This window comes from Bos mutus, chromosome 13, assembly GCF_027580195.1.
Source record: "Bos mutus isolate GX-2022 chromosome 13, NWIPB_WYAK_1.1, whole genome shotgun sequence".
Lineage (NCBI taxonomy): Eukaryota > Metazoa > Chordata > Mammalia > Artiodactyla > Bovidae > Bos > Bos mutus.
The window spans coordinates 70,975,009-70,996,543 of record NC_091629.1 but is presented as its reverse complement, the minus strand read 5'-3'; the positions used below and the strand labels follow the sequence as shown (position 1 = coordinate 70,996,543).

Below are 21,535 nucleotides of genomic sequence, written 5' to 3'. Positions count from 1 at the left end.
TCATGCTTTCCAGGCACTCTGCATTCCTGCCTTCAGGAGGATCTGGTGCCTCATTTCCTGAGCTCCTCCAAGCCCTGCAATTAAGCAGAATTCTGTGCCTGAAGACCTAGGTGTCAGCTTTCCATGGTCCGCTATTGTTTCCTCTCTCACCCCCTTAATTCTTTGATTTATGCTTTTTTAGTTCTTCATTGTCATCTGAATGGAATGTCAGAAGGAGATAGAAATAAATCAGTTGCATGAGCTGTTGTATTTAACTACAAGTCATAGTCTATTTTCTTTTGAGTCTCTCCTGCCAACGACTACGCCAGTGGTACTGGGAGAGGGCCTCAGTAGATTCTCACAGGAAATGGGATTCAAATTCAACATCGGGATCTTCCAACCCCCGCCTCAAGTCACCTGTCTCTGAATAACAAGCGACCCTAAACATAATGACGGAAAACAACCACAATTATGTATTTGCTCGTGATTCTGCCATTTGGGCAGGCTTTCCAGGGAGGGTCTTGTTTCTGTTGCACGTCGGCTGGCACGGCTCTCCTGAGGCCCAGGGTTCCCCCCTCAAGTTGGCGCACCCACATAACTGGCTGGTGGTCCTGGCTGGAGAATGGTGCCTGGTGGGGGGCATCAGTCAGGGCTTCCAGTTTTTCTTCATGTGGCCTCCCAGCGTGGCTCGGTTGGACTCCACAGAAGTGTGGTTCTGAGAGGATGCAGACAAGACCATGCTCACCAAGAAGACAAGCTCCCACATGCAAACATGTGTCGAGCCTCTGTTTTGCATCACACTTGCTGGCGTCTCATTGGCCAAAGCGAGTCACGTGGCCAAACCTAGCCTCCAGGAGGAGGGGACCACGCCCCACAGGGGCATGATGGCTGGGAGGCATGGTTCACAGGAGCCACATGCCCCCTGGAACTCTAAGATGCTACCACCTGTGCTTGTGTTGGTATAACTGATGTTTTTCCATTTTCTTTCTGATACATTAGGACACCAGACTCATGTAGATATTTTCTTTTGGTAGAAACATTCAATATGTAGTACAGCCCCAGAAATACTGTAGCATTTCCACTTCAAGCACATTTCTGGATGGACTGTAAAGACTTAAACTAGGGACTCCCTTGGTGGTCCAGGGATTAAGACTTCACCTTTCTATGCAGGGGGTGTGGGTTTGATCCGTGGTCTGGAAGCTAAGATCCCACATGCCTGGAGGACAAAAAAACAACACATAAAACAGAAGTAATATTGTAACAAATTCAATCAAGACTTTAAAATAGGTCCACTTCAAAATAAATCTTAAAAAGACTTTATGTCACTGGCCTGTTGCTATCATGATTGTGTCCCTCGTTAAAGACTTGGGGGAAAAAATTCACCCAATGGGGTCAGATTCCTAAATACACCTTTCAAGGGAATTAAATATTGTGTTTTGCTTTAGGCTACCAAAGGTTAGCTTCTTGTCCTTTGGTTTTTAATATAGTTAAAAAGGAGCCTCTGTAACACCTGCCTTGACTCTAAAGAATAAGGTATTTACATCATAACCAGAGAGTGTGTTTCTTGAAAATTCCAAGGTCACGTCTCTTGAGACATGCTTTTTTGCAAGCGCATCTGGCACATTCCTGCCTGCGGTCGGATGGAAGTGGCTTAGCTTGTGCTGTGTGTCTTGTGAGTCTTGAGCTGTGGCTGATAACTGTGTCCATCTTGTGTGCAGGGGTTCTTTATCTCCAGTACGGAGATGAAACCAAGCAGCTCAGGATGCCGAACGAGATTACAAGTGCAGACACAATCCGTGCTCTCTTCGTAAGTGCCTTTCCACAGCAGCTCACCATGAAAATGCTGGAGTCGCCCAGTGTCGCCATTTACATCAAAGACGAAAGCAGAAATGTCTATTACGAACTGAATGATGTCAGGTAAGCAGTGATGTCATATGTGTCCACCATCTCACACTGACAATTGCTACCAAGTCTCCATCTCTCTGTGTCCCAGTGGAGACAGCACGGCTGTTGTCTTAATGAGCAGGTTTACCTTATCCAGGTGTGAATCCACTATCTGGTTTTCTAGAATTCATTGACAAAGTTTGGTTTACAGAGGTGAAGACAGACTTCTCCCACACAGATCTTTGCAGGTTACATCTGAAAAGAATAGAAAAACTGAGCCAGTCCACTGTTTATCTTAAGCGTTAGGGAAGCCATGGCCCAGGAAGATCATATGAGTAGTAGAAGGTTATACCTACAGGTGGAACTTAACCAACTCCTTTTCAAGGGCTCTTGTTCTCATAGACGGAGGCTGTGGATATTTTAGGTAAGGATCCCACTGGGCCATAAATTACATGAATGAGTTAGAATAAAAGCAGTGGACACAATGCTGTTGTCCACAAGAAAGGAGGCCAAGAAGCAGTCTCCTTTGCCTGTTTTTTAAATAGTTGGCCTTTGCTAAAAGATCTCACTTTCCATGTGGGCTTTCTCCAGGGCTCCTAGTGTAATAGTGACAAGTGAAAGTGTTAGTCTGTCAGTCATGCCCAGCTCTTTGTGAGCCCCATGGACTCTGGACCACCAGGCTCCTCTGTCCGTGGAATTTTCCAGGCATGAATACTGGAATGGGTAGCCATTCTCTTCTCCAGGAGATCTTCCCAAACCCAGGGATCGAACCTGGGTCTCTTGCATTGCAGGCAGATTCTTTACCATCTGAGCCACCAGAGAAGTCCACTCCTAATATAATAAGATGTACTTTAAAAGGAGGCTAAAGGGATTCCTACTGTGGCCAGTGGCACGGAAAGGGAAGCACTTTATCAATGCCAATAATTATGTCATGAAAAGAAGGGACCGTCTGAGCCCTTCTTGCCAAACAAGCCTGAGAAACAGGACTGAAATCAACCCAAACGAGCTGTTGCTAGTATACCGTTAAACATTTTAGAGCTGAGAAAAAGATTGAGTGATTCATCCAGCCCTTTCATTTGATGGGACCAGAAACTCAGATGCTTAAGAGTTAAGACTTATTCAAGATCATGCAGCCAATTAATGTCTAAGCCCAGCCCCAAACCTGACTGTCCACATTCTTGATCAGAAATTGTTTATTCCCTCAGAATGTTCTCCTCTTAACTCATCTGGGCCCCAAGTCGGTTTCTCTGGGTCCCTTCCCTGTGGGGATAGCAGACTGCCCTGTTTCTTCATCATGGAATTAATAAGAAACTACTTTTTAAAAATATGCCTATGGTGCATAATAAATTTCTAACAGTGATCAGAAAAGACATATTTAGGCTTGTACAAAGGTGTGTGAGTAATTTAGAGCTTTCAACGTTTGACACATGCCCCTAAGGTATAAGTGTTATGTCTGTTGCCCAGCTTTTCTGTTTTTTAAAACATGTTTAAATATTCATGGGTATCAGGAAATTCATGTTTGTTTTTTGACATAAATTATTAATCAAGCTGCCATCAAAAAATATCCTTAATGTACAAAGCATGAACTTAACCATGAAGTAATCACACAATATTTAGACAGTATATTTGCAGTGTATACTCCAGTATACTGAAGTTCCAATACTTTGGCCACCTGATGCAAAGAACTGATCGTTGGAAAAGACCCTGATGCTGGGAAAGATTGAAGGCGGGAGGAGAAGGGGACGACACAGGGTGGGATGGTTGGATGGCATCACCGACTCGGTGATGGTTGGATGGCATCACCGACTCAATGGACGTGAGTTTGAGTAAGCTCTGGGAGTTGATGGTGGACAGGGAAGCCTGGCGTGCTGCAGTCCATGGGGTCACAAAGAGTTGGACACGACTGAGTGACTGAACTGAACTGATACTTGCAATGAGATAATCTAATGTAGTTGTTTTTTTTTTTTTTTTTTAACATGGGTGTGCTGCTTTAAAACCATATTCTTGAATTTTTGCAGTTTGAGAAATTGAGGGGAAGGGTAATAATAAGCACACATGAAACTACACAAAGCCACTTTTGATTGTGGAGTTCAAGGCTGATGAAATTATTGTAAACAGTTGGACCCCACTGTCTTGCAGCTCATGCAAGAATTTTTATAGTACGAGTCATGATTTCCTAGAGATGAGTTTCTTTCCCAAGCCTCAAAGTATGACTACTAAGACTTTCTTTTCACATTCTTTGGGGGTATTGTGATGTAGTCACAAAAAGAGAAATGGGAGGGAAGACAAAGAGGAAAAGGTCCCCTAAAACTTCCAAACTGAAATGGTCCTTCTTGATATAAATTCAGTTGATAAAGCAGCACTTGAAAGAAGTGATCACTTTAAATGTTAATAATTTCAGTTTGTTTCTATCTGCAAAAGTGATGTTCTCATTGATTCTTAGGCTGCAGTACTGATAGCCTGACTTAAAAAAAATCTCATTGAAAATGTGTAAGGGGAACATCATTGGTTTATAAATTTGTCTATAATTTTACTTTTCAGAGTTTTGATTTACATATGCAAATGGATCTAAAAATATTTAAGTGGACCTAAAAATATTTAAATGTCTTTATTTGGTGATGAATGTACTATTTAGGCAAGATGTATGTCCTTTCAAAGAATTATTATTCTTTGCTTTTTTTGCATAAAATCCCTCCAGTATATTTTATTTGAATGGTAGAATAAATTTTCACCATCAGGATTAAATAGAACCTTGCCTGCCCCCTCTCCCAGCAAGGAAAAAAAAAACGTAGCGCGTAGATTTTACCTGAAGATACTGGCTTTAATATTCTAAACCCAGAGACAAATTTCATTCACGCCCAGTATTTTTGAAGTGAGGGTATATTTGTTAAACATTTGGAGCTTTCATCATGGTGTTGAGTTGTCCATATTTTCCTTGGGGAAATGCTACCGAGAGTTTAGGTTGAAATTCTGTGTTGTAAATGTTGCCATGGCAAACGCAAGCTGGGCCTTTTCTGTTGGTTCATCTTGGATGAACATGTTTCTAAATTAATCATAAACCAACCTCCTGTGTTTTAAATACCTTCAGAACCACATGAAGTTTTTTTTTTTTTTTCCTCCTGGCTTAATTCAGTTTCTTCACATCGTCACTTGGGACTTTGACCCCCCCATCCACAGGATGAGTTCCTGCACTGAATCCCCACACCCTTTCCCTCTGCGAACTCTTCCCTTCCTAGTCACTCAGTCTTTTCTAGTAACAAGGACCACACGCCTCCCCTTAAGCAGACTTTTAAGGAGTTGCTTGAAATGTGGAGCGACAGTACAAGCTGGGGCTAGTCACTGCTTCAAAGCAAACACTGACAGATATTTGACGGAAGGAAGACTAGTCCAAGGATCCTCCAGTTCATTGAAAACAAAAACACAAGCCAATCATCCCAGTGATTGCGATCGGCCCACAATACGTGTGGCTGCACCTGGAGGAAAGGAATGTGTCTTCCTGCACCAGATTCCCTGAGCTCACCGTGCCAACCCTGGCAGGCATCACAGTGTAGACAGGGCTGAGTATGCCTGGGGGGGCTTTTTCTGCTGATGAAAACTGAAGATGGAGGGCAAAGGATGTCGTAGATATTCAGAAGCCCCTAAATAATTTTGAGGTAGGCTGTTAGTGAGGTGTGGTTCTGCCCTTCGCTGCAGTCTGACTGACTCTAGAGTTTCTAAATGTTGGATTCCAAGGGAGAGACAAACCAGTGGGAGAATTTACCCACTGCTTTTTCTGGAATTCAACTTTATGTAGAACAGTATTTTTTTTTAATCCATTATGGAAGGAAAAAAAATCATAAAGATACTAGTTTTGATCTTTGTGGTACTTTTTCTCTGGATTGCAAATACTTTTTCTTTCCCTGGCTATAGGTGTTCGGAGGAAAAAAGCATTTTTTGTTTGCATCCATTCATGAGATAAGCAGAAAACCAGGTGTCTGGGCAAAGTAAACAATTAAATATTTAAATATTAACCAAGTCCCTTTGAACAGATTGTAAATACGTGAACTTTATTATTTCATGAAGTGTTAGCTTTCCTTGCTCAGAATCTTGAAAGAAGGTTTATGCTACCCGATATTTATGGGTGGAGAGCTACGGAGAAAGAGTAATACTTTCCTGAGGAATAGGGGGAAAAAAGGAAAGAAAAGCTGAAGTCATTTTTCTCCTTTGCCTTATTTGTCTTTGCCTGTTTTTACGGTAAAAGAACTTTTTGTCTGGTTGATTGCACACAACGGCTGGATTGTCTGTAGATATCTTTCACCTGATTCTTATGAGCAGATGAGAAGGAAATGGCCACAAGAAGCCTCCTTTCGTCTGCCATAGCTATCGATGTTTTTGATTCCAGGAACATTCAGGACAGATCCCTTCTCAAAGTGTACAACAAGGATCCTGCCCACGCATTCAACCACACGCCGAAAACTGTGAACGGAGAGATGAGGGTGAGTGTTTCTGTTCTATTTTTACTTTAATTCTATGGGTCGAGCCATCATCCCTCCTCTGGCATGTGGTCCTGCTGTGATCACACTGAAACACCAGGTATGGGGGGTTCTTAACTGCTCTTCTTCTTGTCTAGTGACATTGTTTGTTGGTAGAGAAGTCAGATTCCCTCATTATTTGGAGTAAGAGAATTGAGACAGGGCTTGACACATCCTAATTCATCTCTAAGCATGGAAGTTAGTTATGTCCTCACTCTAAAGGGGTCCTGAAGATCTGTATGTGAAAGGGTTCTTGGTCTGTAATAAATTGACTGACTCGGAGGATCTCTTGCTATTTTTTTTCCTCCATTTAAAGCAAAACTGACAGCAAAACCTGTGCACAACTGCATGTAGAATCTATTAATATCTTTCTGTCAGCTATTCCAAGTCCCAGCATTCTAATTATTGAATAAATTCTTCACTTTCTAATTCAGGACTGTTTGCTGTTACAACAGCAAATAGTGTTAAATATTATCAAATGTCACCTGCATGGTGTTGAGGGCCAAGAACAAAAATCTGCATGTTTGGTGAGCTAAAATTCTCTAGATTTAGAGCATTGTAGAAGATTATGCAAATATTCAGAGCACACAGGCATGTTTTGAAGAATAAAGCTCAGGGAACCTGAAAAGGCAGATTGTAAAATCGCACTAATGCAAGTCCATTTGAATGGGATTGCGTTTCTCACAGTAATGCTGGTGCTACCTTCCTCTGCAGTAAAAATGAGCAGGAAAAAAAGATTCGCTTCTCCAGATGCACCTCCACCCCCACCCCCCACCCCACCCTCGCCCGCAAATTTAGAACATGCCTCGACATTTTCTATCATCCTTTCTAACAGTTAGCACTGAATGCTGGAGTTTACCTAGAAAAAAAAGTAAATGATTAGGTTTTATTGCCAAAGAAACCCAGGCACTGCCTGTCCTAGAATTGCAGGAGGTTTCTTGAAGGACTCTGCTTCCTGACAGTGAGTATTAGTTTGTGTTTTGCTGCTGTACCAAATTATTACATATTCCCGGGCTTAATATGACACAGATTTACTGTCTTACAATTCTAGAAGTCAGAAGTCCAATATGACGTCGGTGAACTAATAAAATTAAGGGATCGTTGGCATTCCTTTCCAGAAACTCCTATTTTTCCCAGCTCCTGGAGGCCACCCCATTCCTTGGCTTGCAGCCTTCTTCATCTTTAAAGCCACGCAAGTAATGTCTTTCTGACCTGGCTTCCCTCATCACACCCCAACCCTCCCTCTTCCACTGTTAAGGACACTTAACACTGTGATTACACTGGGTCCAGTTCTCCTTATGTTAGAGTCAGCTGACCGGGCACCTTCATCCCCTTTCTCACGTAGTCACAGGTTCTGGAGACTTGGATGGAGATATCTTTGTTCTGCCCACCACACAGGGTCTGTGAGTTGAGGACCAAGAGGTCAGGAGGTGCAATAGAAAGTGCTGGGAGAATCTCCACGTGGTTCTGGACTGCAAGCTGAGTGATGACATTGTAAGATCGGAGCCTACACACTTTTTGAGGAAGAGGCCTCTTGTGTTCTCCACGGCTGCTTTTTTTATGTCAGAAATGACATGTGATTTGAAGGGGAGGCTGAGCTGCTACTGCAGAAAAGCTTGGATTTGGAAGCTTATTTTTAGTCAGTTACACTTTCCATGTAAACCAGCTCCACATGAAGACAGATGGAGTCATGCTCATCACGAAGTATGTGCCGAATACGATGCTTCTCTTTGCTTTTCATGACCTCATTCATCTCTTGCTAAAGCAACATTCTTAAGAGTCTTTGCTCCTTGGAGATCCTTATTTTTTGATATGTCTAGCCTTCAGACTAGAGTTTCATGGTGTTCGGAGTTGTGTTTTTGTTACACAGAGCCCACACAGGGGCCCTAGAATTGCCTCTGAAAATCTTGTTTATGGCTGGGGAGGACACCTGTTTTTAACTCTTAAGCAGATGTGGAACCTCCATAAGGACCAGCAGTAAAGCACGGAGAAAATCAAATGTTAACCATCTGGACGGAGCCTATGAGGATTCAGAACTTTGACTCTGGGTTTCAGTGGTGTTGCTCTATTTTTACTTTTAGATGAGACCCTTGTGGTCACTTTCCAAGTTGCCCACAGCCTACTTTAGACAGTGCTGTTCTCTGGGAGAGAGTCAAACTGTTCTCCCTGGAGGAGAAGAAACAAATGTTCACCATCTAACCCACAGAAAAAGCATTCAGGTTTCAATGAAGACAGCTTAGAAATGAGACAGAGAACATAGTTTTAAAACCAACTCAGCAAAGAAGGGGTGGACAGAGTTCAACAAGCTGGTTCTCATCCAGTGGACTCTCAAAAAAATTCTGTACAGAAAAATTTTCAGTTTTCTCTTTTATGTCAAAATGGATTTTTAAAATGTATAGTCTCATGGAATAATTGATCAGCAAATATAACAACATTCTTTCATTTGTCATTGTTATTATTTGGTGAGTCATAAACTGGTATTAATGAAAAGCCGTTTTTAAATATTAAGACTTAAAAAAATTCTTATATTTCTGGAATAAACCACACTTGATCACACACACACAAAAAGCAAAACCCAACTTGGTGTCGTGTCTGCAGTTTGCAACTTGGCCCCTTTTCATGAATTCCAGGAGCTAAAAGACCTGGAATCCCTTCAGCCTCACCTTTTGGCTCTGGGGGTTGGAATTCTCTCTCCTGATGAAGGTGGATGCCATCAAAGGGAAGGAAGCTTTGTTGAGCCCTGCCAGGAACACAGCTGCATAAGCCCACTGCTCGTGGTAAAAACGAGAAATAGAGAACAGAGCAAGGATCAACGGCTCTAGACTAAACCAAGGGGAGGAGTCTGTTGATAACTGCTCACCTGAGTTGGTTAAACGCAGTCCTGTACCTGAGGTTGTTGGTCCATCGCCAGTTTCCCAAGGCAACCTGAGCCAGTGTCCCAGCTACCCACTTGTCACAATATGCCTGTGTGACTTGGAAAACATTGGTGGGGACCAAGGTCATGGACCTCAGAGCATGTGTGGAATAGATGCTTAGTGGGAAAGACACGTGCTATGTTTTTCATTGAGCATCTAGCTGAGCATGTTTACAATTGATTTATCTTTTTAATTGAGTATAGTTGACATACAATATTGTGTTAATTTCAGGTGTACAGCCAGGTGATTCAGTTACTCTTTCAGATTATATTCCACTGTAGGCTATCATAAGATACTGAATATGGGGCTTCCCTGGTGGCTCAGACGGTAAAGAGCCTGCCTGCAATGTGGGAGACCTGGTTTAATCCCTGGGGCGGGAAGATCCCCTGGAGAAGGAAATGGCAACCCACTTCAGTATTCTTGCCTGGAAAAATCCTATGGACAGAGGAGTCTGATGGACTATAGTCCATGGGTCACAAAGAGTTGGACATGACTGAGCAACTAACAACAAATAACTCAATATATTAAAAAAAAAGATATTGAATATAGTTCTCTGTGCTATACAGCATAAATCCTTATTGAATATCTACTTTATGTATAATAGTTTGTATCTGTTAATCCCATACTCCTCTAATTTGTCCCTCCCTCTCTCTCCCCTTTGGTAACCATATGTTTTTCGTTTTTCCTATGTCTGTGAGCCTGTTTCTGTTTTGTATATAGATTCATTTGTGCTATTTTTAGATTCCATGTATCAGTGATATCATATAACATTTGTCTTTCTCTTGACTTCACTAAGTAGAATATTCTCTAGGTCCATCCACGTTGCTACAAATGAGAATATTTTGTACTTTTTACGGATGAGTATTTCATGATGTGTGTGTGTGTGTATGTACTTATGTGTATATATACACACATACCTACACAGTTATATATGCTGTGTGCTGAGTCATTTCAGTCGTGTCCAACTCTTTGTGACCCTATGGACCATAGCCTGCCAGGCTCCTCGGTCCTTGGGATTCTCCAGGCAACAATACTGGAGTGGATTTCTATGCCCTCCTCCAAGGGATCTTCCCGGCCCAGGGATCCAATCCACATCTCTTACGTTTCCTGCATTGGCAGGTGGATTTTTTACCACTAGTGCCACCTGAGAAGCCCTTCATCTTCTTAAGCCAGTCATGTTTTAATGGGCACTTAGGTTGCAAACACCCTCTTCCAACAACACAAGAGATGACTCTACACATGGACATCACCAGATGGTCAATACTGAAATCAGATTTATTATATTCTTTGCAGCTGAAGATGGAGAAGCTCTATACAGTCAGCAAAAACAAGACCAGGAGCTGACTGTGGCTCAGATCATGAACTCCTTATTGCCAAATTCATACATAAATTGAACAAAGTAGGGAAAACCACTAGTCCATTCAGGTATGACCTAAATCAAATCCCTTATGATTATACAGTGGAAGTGAGAGATAGATTCAAGGGATTAGATCTGATAGACAGAGTGCCTGAAGAACTATGGATGGAGGTTTATGACATTGTACAGGAGGTAGTGATCAAGACCTTCCCCAAGAAAAAGAAATGCAAAAAGGCAAAATGGTTGTCTGATGAGGCCTTACAAATAGCTGAGAAAAGAAGAGAAGCTAAAGGTAAAGGAGAAAAAGAAAGATATACCCATTTGAATGCAGAGTTCCACAGAATAGCAAGAAGAGATAAGAAAGACTTCCTCAGTGATCAATGAAAAGAAAAAGGAAAACAATGGAATGGGAAAGACTAGCGATGTCTTCAAGAAAATTAGAGATACCAAGGGAACATTTCATGGAAAGATGAGTGCAATAAAGGACAGAAATGGTATGGACCTAACAGAAGCAGAAGATATTAAGAAGATGTGGCAAGAATATACAGAAGAGCTATACAAAAAAGGTCTTCATGACCTAGATAACCACGATGGTGTGATCACTCACCTAGAGCCAGACATCCTGGAATGTGAAGTCAAGTGGGCTGTAGGAAGCATCACTACAAACAAAGCTAGTGGAGGTGATGGAATTCCAGTTGAGCTATTTCAAATCCTAAAAGATGATGCTGTGAAAGTGTTGCACTCAATATGTGAGCAAATCTGGAAAACTCAGCAGTGGCCACAGGACTGGAAAAGATCAGTTTTTGTTCCAATCCCAAAGAAGGGCAATGCCAAAGAATGCTCAAAGTACCACACAATTGCAGTCATCTCACATGCTAGCAAAGTAATGCTCAAAATTCTCAAAGCCAGGCTTCAATAGTACGTGAACCATGAACTTCCAGATGTTCAAGCTGGATTTCGAAAAGGCAGAGGAACCAAAGATCAAATTGCCAACATCCGCTGGATCATTGAAAAAGCAAGAGAGTTCCAGAAGAACATCTACGTTTACTTTATTGACTATGCCAAAGCCTTTGACTGTGTGGATCACAACAAACTGGAAAATTCTTCAAGAGATGGGAATACCAGACCACCTGACCTGCCTCTTGAGAAAGCTGTATGCAGATCAAGAAACAACAGTTTGAACTGGACATGGAACAACAGACTGGTTCCAAATTGGGAAAGGAGTACGTCAAGGCTGTATATTGCCACCCTGTTTATTTAACTTATATGCAGAGTACATCATGAGAAATGCTGGACTGGATGAAGCACAAGCTGTAATCAAGATTGCCAGGAGAAATATCAATAACCTCAGATATGCAGATGACCTCACCCTTATGGCAGAAAGTGAAGAAGAACTAAAGGGCCTCTTGATGAAAGTGAAAGAGGAGAGTAAAAAAGTTGCCTTAAAACTCAACATTCAGAAAACTAAGATCATGGCATCTGGTCCCATCACTTCATGGCAAATAGATGGGGAAACAATGGAAACGGTGAGAGGCTTTATTTTTTGGGGCTCCAAAATCACTGCAGATGGTGACTGCTACCATGAAATTAAAAGATGCTTGCTCCTTGAAAGAAAAGCTATGACCAACTTAGACAGCATATTAAAAAGCAGAGACATTACTTTGCCAACAAAGGTCCGTCTAGTCAAAGCTATGGTTTTTTCAGTAGTCGTGTATGGATATGAGAGTTGGACTACAAAGAAAGCTGAGCGCCAAAGAATTGATGCTTTTGAACTGTGGTGTTGGAGAATACTCTTTAGAGTCCCTTGGACTGCAAGGAGATCCAACCAGTCCATCCTAAAGGAAATCAGTCCTAAATATTCATTGGAAGGACTGATGCTGAAGCTGAAACTCCAATACTTTGGCCACCTGATGTGAAGAACTGACTCATTTGTAAAGACCCTGATGCTGGGAAAGATTGAAGGTGGGAGGAAAAGGGTACGACAGAGGATGAGATGGTTGAATGGCATCACTGATTCAATGGCCATGAGTTTGAGTAGGCTCTGGGGGTTGGCGATGGACAGGGAAGCCTGGCGTGCTACAATCCATGGGGTCACAAAGATTCGGACACAATAGCGACTGAACGGAACGGAACTAGGTTGCTTCCATATCTTGGCTATTGTGAACAGTGCTGCTGTGAACAATGGGATGCATGTATCTTTTCAATTTAGAGTTTTCTTTTCTTCCAGAACTGAGCGTTTTTGAAGCAATCTATCCAGGGAGACTCATGGTTCTCTGCTAGAACTGAGCATCTCCTGATTCTTTACACATGGGTGCAAATCACCCTGATCTAAATGAATTGCCTGGCTTTTGTTTCATCACATTAGATAATAGCTTTGATAATTCAATTCCTAAGGGGCTGAGCTCATCACATGGAATGGGCCCTTTTGCTAAAATTACATATGTACTCACAAGTTTGTAATTCACACATGTACAACTCAGAAGATGAGATATCCCATTCCACAGCTCTCAAAGGGTACCAGGGACTTCCCATTCACTGAACCTAGTGGGTTTTTTCCCCCAGTTTTCAGGCTTTTCCACTTTCTTCTAAATTACGTGTTTATTGGCTGTATTGGGTCTTAGTTGCGGTGTATGGGATCTCGTTCCCTGACCAGGGTTCTAACCCTGGCCCCCTGAATTGGGTGTGAGGAGTCCTAGGCACTGGACTATAGGGAAGTCCCTTTTTCACCTTCATGTGTGCTTTGAGATTACTTACTGAGGTTCTTTGCTGCGATCAGTCAGTTCTCTGCTTTCTCTATGAGCTGAATTTTTACTCGCGTATTAAACAGTTTCCACATTTGCATAGAGAACACATTCCCCAGTATTGGCTCTGCATCTTAAATAACTTTCGAATGCCCAAATCAGTCACTGCCCCCCAGACCTCTTCTGTCTGAGCCCTGCATTTGACAGTGATGGATGGTCTCCTTAGAAACCTTGGTTTCCATTATACTGCCATCTCTGAATCCCTTGCATACATGCAGACATACCCCAGCCTTCTTCACTAACTCTTCTTTTTTCTCTAGTCCTCTACCTGGTCTGCAGGGCCTTTAGCCAGGCTTTATGAGTGTGTGTGTGTGTGTGTGTGTGTTTTAATTTGCTCTTTTTCTTTCATCTGTACCTTTCCACTTGTCATTTTTGTGTTACTGCTGATTTAACCATTAGGTCAGTGTAGACGACCCTTGAAACTGTCCTAGCTCTGCTGTTTCTCTAGAGTGCAAGACCAGTGTTCAGCTTCCAAGCAGTTGTCTCCGTATGGATATTCTTCCAATGTTTCTAGTGTATCCTGTCGAAGAAGAAAACAATAAACCCTGGTCTTTCTTTCCACCACCAACCTCCTCCTGCTTGTTGTCCTGTGTTTGTGAATGAAGGCGTGACTGCTGACGGTGTGTCTAGGAGTGCGGTGCCTGTGTGTTTAAATGAGAGGGAGAGAAATGATTTTAAAAGTTGAGTTGTCAGTGAGTCTTCAGTGACCTAACTCCTGTTTTTCACGGCATCCCGCCGTCCTCAGAGCCCGTCCATCTCGCTCTGCAGGGCCTCTTACGCACCACCCTGCAGCCCTGGCCTGCACCGTGACTCTCACAGGAGCCAACGTTTTTGCGCCTTTGACGAAGCATGTTCATGGGTGATTTCATTTAAATCCTCAAGACACCGTTTTGAGGCAGGTATTGGTACAAGCCCTTGTATTTATAGCTCAGAAAACAGTTTCTTAAGTCTGTTGAAGACATCTGCCCCAGGCCACACAGCGAGAGAGTGCAGAGCTGAGATCTGAATCCAGGCAGCTTGGCTGCAGGCTCCAGGCTCTTAGCAGCGCTGCTCTTATGCTGTAGTGACAGCATGCTTTATTTTTCTCTCAGTTGGTAATGCAGCAGCTTTTAACCAGTCTCCCCAACTCTTATTCCAACCTAGCAGCAATTTCCCAAGTCATCTCTCGACTTCCCATTGTGCAAAAGCCCGACTTCCCATTGTGCGAAAGACTAGCACAGGCTGGAATTTCCTTGGCAGTCTGGTGGCTACAACTCCATGCTTCCATTGCAGGGGTCACAGTTTCGATCCCTGGTCGGGGAACTAAGATCCTACAAGCAGCGTGGCACAGCCAAAAAAAAAGGGAATAGCACAGGCTGATTATCGTATCGCCTCCTCCCAAGCTGAGCCACCTCAGTTCCTGCTCTGAGTCTCTGAAATGCGCTCTTCCTCCCTCCATGATGTCTTGCAAAATCCATCCACCCAGCATACTACAGGACAATAGCTCAGTTCTGTTGACAAGTATGGTAAAAGGGTGGGCAGAGACACAAGTATGGTAAAAGGGTGGGCAGAGACACTGTTCCATTTCTCAGGTCTCTTCTGTCCGCTAACAAACCAAAAGCCATGTGTGCAGCACATTTGGATCCTGACTGGGACAAACCAAATGTAAAAGACATCTTTGAAACTGTTTGGGAAGTTTGAACATGTGTTAGGAATCAGATGATATTAATGGATAACCGGTAATTCTGTTGGGTATAATAATGACTCGGTGGTTATGTTTTTAAAAATGAGACCCACTGAAGTATTTTACAGGCTAAAATGGTACAGCTGCTGGGGTTTGCTTTAAAATGCTCTGGCAAAACAAACCCCCAAAGTGGAAATGATGAAACAAAATTGGTAAAATGTTGAAAAATGTCAGAGCTGGATGCTGTGAGTTCATTATGTTATTTTCTTTACTTATTTTTATGGTTGGTGGAAATATCCATAATAAAATGTTTTTAAAAAACCTCTGTTTTAGAGGACAAGTAAAAGACTGCCTACTCTGTGAAGCCTTCTCTGTCAGATTTAATCTTTCCTTTTGGGGAGTCATGTTGTACATTCTCCTGGTGTTTTAATCATTTGGATGCTTGTGCATCCCATCCCATAAGAGTACAAGTTCTTCAGAGGCACACGCCTGCTCATGTTCCTCTTGTATGCCTCAGAAAGCCAGTCTTCGTGTCTCATCTGTGGCAAGTGTAAACGCTTGTTAAGCCGATCTGTTGAGTACTATAATGATGGTGCTCCAAACGGTGTATTATTCATCTTCTGCCATTAATGAGAACCCACTGTATAAATATCTCTCTGTTCTCATCACCAGAAATAGTTGTGCTTCTCCCGGTTTATTTTTATCATATGGACACTTTGAATCTTGTAAGTGATCATTTTCCCTCTTTGTGTTGCTACTCTAAGGCTTAGAATTAAATTCGTGGCCCACCCACAGCCAGCGCACAGGCATTCACGGCGTGTGTGTTGGTTGGGGTGTCCTGGCTTTGTGCCTGGCCTCTATTTTTAATTTTCCAGCTTTCATCTTCTTTCTGTCATACATTCCAATCTGACTTTTGGTGGGGGCCAAACTGTAGTGATTTGTGTAGAGTCTTCATTTCCTTGTGAAATCAGTCATGGTACGTAAGTAGTATTCATTCTGTTCCATTGTGTTTCCCAATGTGAGACCATTCTGCATCCACATAGAAGGCAATGTGTTAAATACTTTACATGTTATTTAAATGAGTCAACAACTCTGCACACTGACTCAGTCTTTATAGATGGTAAAATTGAGGCCAGTGACGTCTTTCCCAGGCCCAAACAGCTGGTATATGTCAAACATAGGATTTGAACCCGGTTATGACTCTTTCTACTTAGCCCACAGCCTCCCTTCCTTGACATTTCCCTTCAGGCTTTGCAAGTTTTGAAATGATGCTCTTAACAAGATTTTAGAACACGTGAAATATCTTTTTAAAATATTTGTTTCACTTCTTGATTCTCTTGTGTCTATATATTATGTATCTGTTTCCTGGCGTCCTTTTATAGTGAACATGCTCCATTCTCTTCTCTTCTGAGTGGGCTAAAAGGGTATCCCACCCGGAAAAAAGAAGGGAATTCCCTGGCAGTCCAGTAGTTGGGATTCCACACTACCCCTGCCTCGGGCATGGGTTTGATCCTTGGTCGAGGAACTAAGATTCCACTTACCACCTGGCATGGCCAAACAAAAGAAAAGAAAGAAAAAAAAAAAAATATATATATATATATATTATTTAGTATGTATGTGTGAAGTTGGCCTGCCACAGAGTTCAGGGCCCTTTTTTCTACAGGGCAGTGCTCTGGTTGAAAAGAAGGGTTTGGGATTTGAGGGAAGACAAGAAAACCCCTCAGAAACAGAAGTTTAGGAAACCACTCCTAGCTGATTTTCTTTCATTCTCTCAACATCCTCCTTGACCCAGCTGCCCCATGTCCCCTTCACTCACATAATGGCATTGGTACTAATAACTAAGACTTACATTGTGCCAGGTAGTGTGCCGAGTATTGTGCTCATAATCACTCTCATTTGTTCAGAACAACCCAGTGTGAGGGGAATTCTTATGACCCCCCTGTTTCAGATGTGGATCAGAGAGGTCAGGAAACCTTCTCAAAGCCACACAGCACATCAGAGATGGAGCTAGTTTCAGAGCCAGACAGACCAGCTCCAAAACTGGCCTCCTCATCCCTCCAGTGGTCCCTACCGTCCTTCCGCACAGCACTGGCTTCATCATCAGGACCCATGCGCTACTCATTTTTTAAATTATGTAAGTTTCAGGTGTGTGGTATCTGTATACAAAGTCCAGAGTGGTCATCATCGCACATCTAGTTTCATCCCTTATCCTACAGTTGACCTCTTCATTCATTTCACCCTCCCCGCAACCCACTTTCCTTCTGGTAACCATCAATCTCTTTTCTATATCTGTGACTTTGTTTTTTGTTTTGTTTGTTCATTAACTTTGGTGTTTTTGTTTGTTTAGATTCCACATACGACTAAAGTCATATGGTATTTGTCTTTCTCTGTCTGACTTATTTTAGTTAGTGTAATACCCTCCTGGTGCATACATGTGGTTGCAAATGGCAGGGTTTCATTCTTTTTTGTGGCTGCCATGGACGGAGGAGCCTGGTGGGCTGCAGTCCATGGGGTCGCTTAGAGTCGGACACGACTAGGTGACTTCACTTTCACTCTTCACTTTCATGCATTGGAGAAGGAAATGGCAACCCACTCCAGTGTTCTAGCCTGGAGAATCCCAGGGACGGGGGAGCCTGGTGGGCTGCCGTCTATGGGGTCACACAGAGTCGGACACGACTGAAGCGACTTAGCAGCAGCAGCAGCAGCATTCCATTGAGTGTATACACGTATATGCATGTATATATTTCACATCTTCATCTATCCATCTGCTGATAGACACTTTGGTTGTTCCCATATATTGGCTATTGTAAATAATGTTACGATGAATATGAGGGTACAAGTATCTTTTCAGTTAATATTCTTGGGTTCTTCAGATAAATACCCATAAGTGGAATAGCTGGGTTATATGGTAGTTCTGTTATTTTAGGAATCTCCAAACTGACTACACCAATTTACAGTCTCACCAACAGTGTGCAAGGATTCTCTTTTTCTCTGCTGTCCATCTTTGAAGACTAACTCAACAGCTGCTATCTTCATCATGCCTTTCCTGACTCCTCTCTTATCCAAGTCTCACTAACCACTGTCCCTTCTCTGATTCCATCGAACCTCACCTGTCTCTCCTCTCTCTGAGAACCGTCACCTTTTCCTGTCTGTTTTGTAGTTACTGATGTACACGTCTGAAGTTCTTTTCTAAACTCCACGCTTCGTGGGAGCAAACCCCTATTCCATTCATCTCACACTCTCTGTGTTTCCCTGCAACAGTGTCCTGCTTTGAGGAAATTCTCCTTAAACATGTGGATAGAAAAGGGGCTTATATGTCAGCGCTTTTCCTATCACACACTTTCAGTTAATGCCTTCTCTGCTAAAACCAGTACAGTGATGTGCACATGTAAACATTTGAGATTTACAGCACATTCCCTTGTTTATCCCAGGAGTAATTCCTAACCAAAATGAGGACTAAGAACATCTAACAAAATTACTCATCCTATAAATATAATTTTATTGCAGTTAATTACTCTATAATTTAAGATGAGAATAACAGATTTGTCAGATTAAACTAACTGGTTGTCAGAAATGCATACAGATCTGCATTTTATTTTCAAGAGTAAAATTCACCATGGTAGAAAGTAAGCCAATCTCTGGATAACAAATTAAAGAAGACAGATCTTGGTTTACTGTTATTTCTAACTCAGCAGGACACATCTTGCTTTTAGATTGGATGGGTAATCAGTATTTCAGATACCTCCAGACTTATCAGGTAGGAGTGATGATTTTGGAACAGTTAACTACTTCCAGTGATTGTGAAGTTTCGCTGACCCACTCACGCAGGCATCATGCCTTGAGTCTTGACTGCGATTTGGGCTCTTGTATGTGATTTCGAAGATATAATAGTGACCAAGTATGGTAACTGCCTTACAGAGATCATCCAGTCTAGTAGCCCAGTGGTCCCCAACCTTCTTAGCAGCAGGGACCAGTTTTGTGGAAGACAATTTTTCCACGGCCCTGGGGAGATTTGGAGTGGGGAACCCCTGCCACCGGGGTTCAGGATGACTCAAGTGCATAACATTTATTGTGCACTTTATTTCTATTATTATTACATCAGCTCCACCTCAGACCATCAGGCATTAGGTCCTAGAGGTTGAGGTCCCCTGTAGTAGATCAGACAGTCAGTAATCAGTAGTGATACAGACGTCTGTAATTTTCACATCTGTTGCCAGCTATGTGCCAGCTTTCCTTCATTCTCTTATCTGCTTAAGAGTGTAGCTGATTTACCTCTACAGCACTGGCTTACCAGGGGTGTACCTCATTATGTCCCTTTTATGACATGTCTTTCTGACAGGCGAAAAGATGTTTCTGCTGCAGTTGGTAAGGAATTATTGAAATGATTAGCTGGGCAAACACAACTCATCATTTATACACTTTCATACAGTGGCCTTACAGAGCAAGGTATTTTTTTTTCCCTTCCTCGCTGCTTCCAGCTCTATTTTATTTTTTAAGATGCAAGAACTAGTAATATATGCATGTCTGACAGGCAGCTTCCAAATGATACAGATCTCATCTTTCCTGCTGTGTGGCTGCCTGCTTTCTCTTGCTTTTTTTTTCATTGAGAGGTTATGACAACACGAGCCATATTGTATTTATAAACATCACGTGTTCCCTTGATATGGCTTGCCGTTTCTGCCAGACGGAACACATGGAAGAAACATTTCTCGTTAACTCAGCATTGGTTTTTAGTTATGCTGATTTCCGGGACAGGAAAAATGCCTTCCTACTCAGATTTAACTTTCATAGAGGAGAAACAAAACCTCTGAATGTCCATGAAATAGTTTTAACAAGGCTGGATACTGCTCCTTTAAACCACATATTTTGACTAAAAGCTTCCTTCTGTTAAAAAAAAAAAAAAAAACCCAAGCCTTGCATTTAGTTACCATCAAGACAGGCGGAGCTGGAAGCATTCGAGAGATGGGTGGTTTCAAGGTCTCTGAACGTCTAGAAAGTTTCTTCTAGAAGAGAACAGTTCGTGGAAGATGTAAGGTAAGAACTGAACTGCACCTTTATAAGAAAATAGGATTTTCAGGATCTGGGGTTCCTGTTGTAGCACGTTTACCTCCAAATGAGTCAACTTTTCTGTATTCAAGTTCAATGCCATGTGGAATTGAAATGCTAGGTTTTTATTTTAACTTCTTGCACACTGCTTAGAAGGAAATTTCTTTGTTATTGGCGTTGGTCTGTTTTTCAAAATCCACTTAAGTTACATTGGGCTGTCTCCAGTCTATAAATCTCTGTTTAATCTCGTGATCTTTCTGTTTAACCTTATAATTTAGAAAAGGATTTCAAGTGTCAGTGTTGTTTGCTTGTACAGATCTCATTGATGTATGTGTTTTGTGACAGTTTTCAGTGTTTTCACGAAGATATTTGACTTGCATTCAGTTTCTGAGACAATTGAAAATTTGAAGGCGTGGTACAAATTGGGGGGGCAGAGGAGAGGTTAGTATGCTTCCTTCAATATTCAAGGAAAACATTGTCTGTTGTATTTTCCTTGTGAAAATCACCTTACATTTTAAAATATAAAGGACTTTTTTATCTTGGATTTTAAAAATTCTTTGAGATATATCCATTTAAGCTTTATGTATAACATTTAAAATGTCTGCAATTTTTATATAACAGATATATCCCTGTTATATTGAGGTTTAATGGAAAAACCCGGAAAAAAAATCTGTGGCAGAAATTGTATATACTTGATATAACTATTCTGTCTTATCCTTGCAATAATAGTTCAGTCACAATATTTTGTATATATTTCTTTTAAAGACGTTTAATAAGATCAATGTCTTTTTAAGTCAGTCTGTTTCCTTTTAAAGGTACATGTGTGCCTGGATCTGTTTATGTTTATCTCCATTTATAGATGAGTTCATATGGATGAGAAGTTGTTAACCAATGTGGTCTAAATAATATATATTATTTCATTTGGTCATTATAACCATAAGGCATAGGTGCTATTATACCCATTTTAAGGTAAGAAAACTGAGGCTGAGAGAGATCAAGTGACAAGTCATACACTAGCTAGAATCAAAACTGGGACTGAGCCCCAGGCTGACTGTCTCTCTAGTCCTTGTGTTTAAATCCTACACTGCACTCCCTTCCTTACCAGTAGCTAAGACTCCAAGTCTGCAATCAGATACCGATAACTTATCTTGAAAATAGTAATTATAAATAAGCAATGCTTACTTGGCTTTAAGAGAAATGGTTCTGTACAGTTTTGGATTTTTTTTTTTTTTTGGTTTGATCTGTAATATCCAAAACCTAGTGGCAGACTGGTTGTTTATCCAGGGACCTGGCTGCAACTTACTTGGAGTGAAAAGAAAACAGTAAATGTCTGATAGTGTCCGATAGTGTGGGGATAGCAAAAAGCACTGCAGAGACAC

At 41.8% G+C, this 21,535-nt stretch overlaps 1 protein-coding gene across 1 annotated transcript in view; it reads left to right on the top strand.

The window, feature by feature from the left end:
- The window catches only part of KIAA1217 (KIAA1217 ortholog), a 186,087-nt gene that overhangs the window by 59,659 nt on the left and 104,893 nt on the right, over nucleotides 1-21,535 (top strand). Inside the window, 2 exon segments of the mRNA XM_070381952.1 lie at nucleotides 1,698-1,896; nucleotides 6,245-6,338. Of these exon segments, the coding sequence (XP_070238053.1) occupies nucleotides 1,698-1,896; nucleotides 6,245-6,338 (293 nt within the window).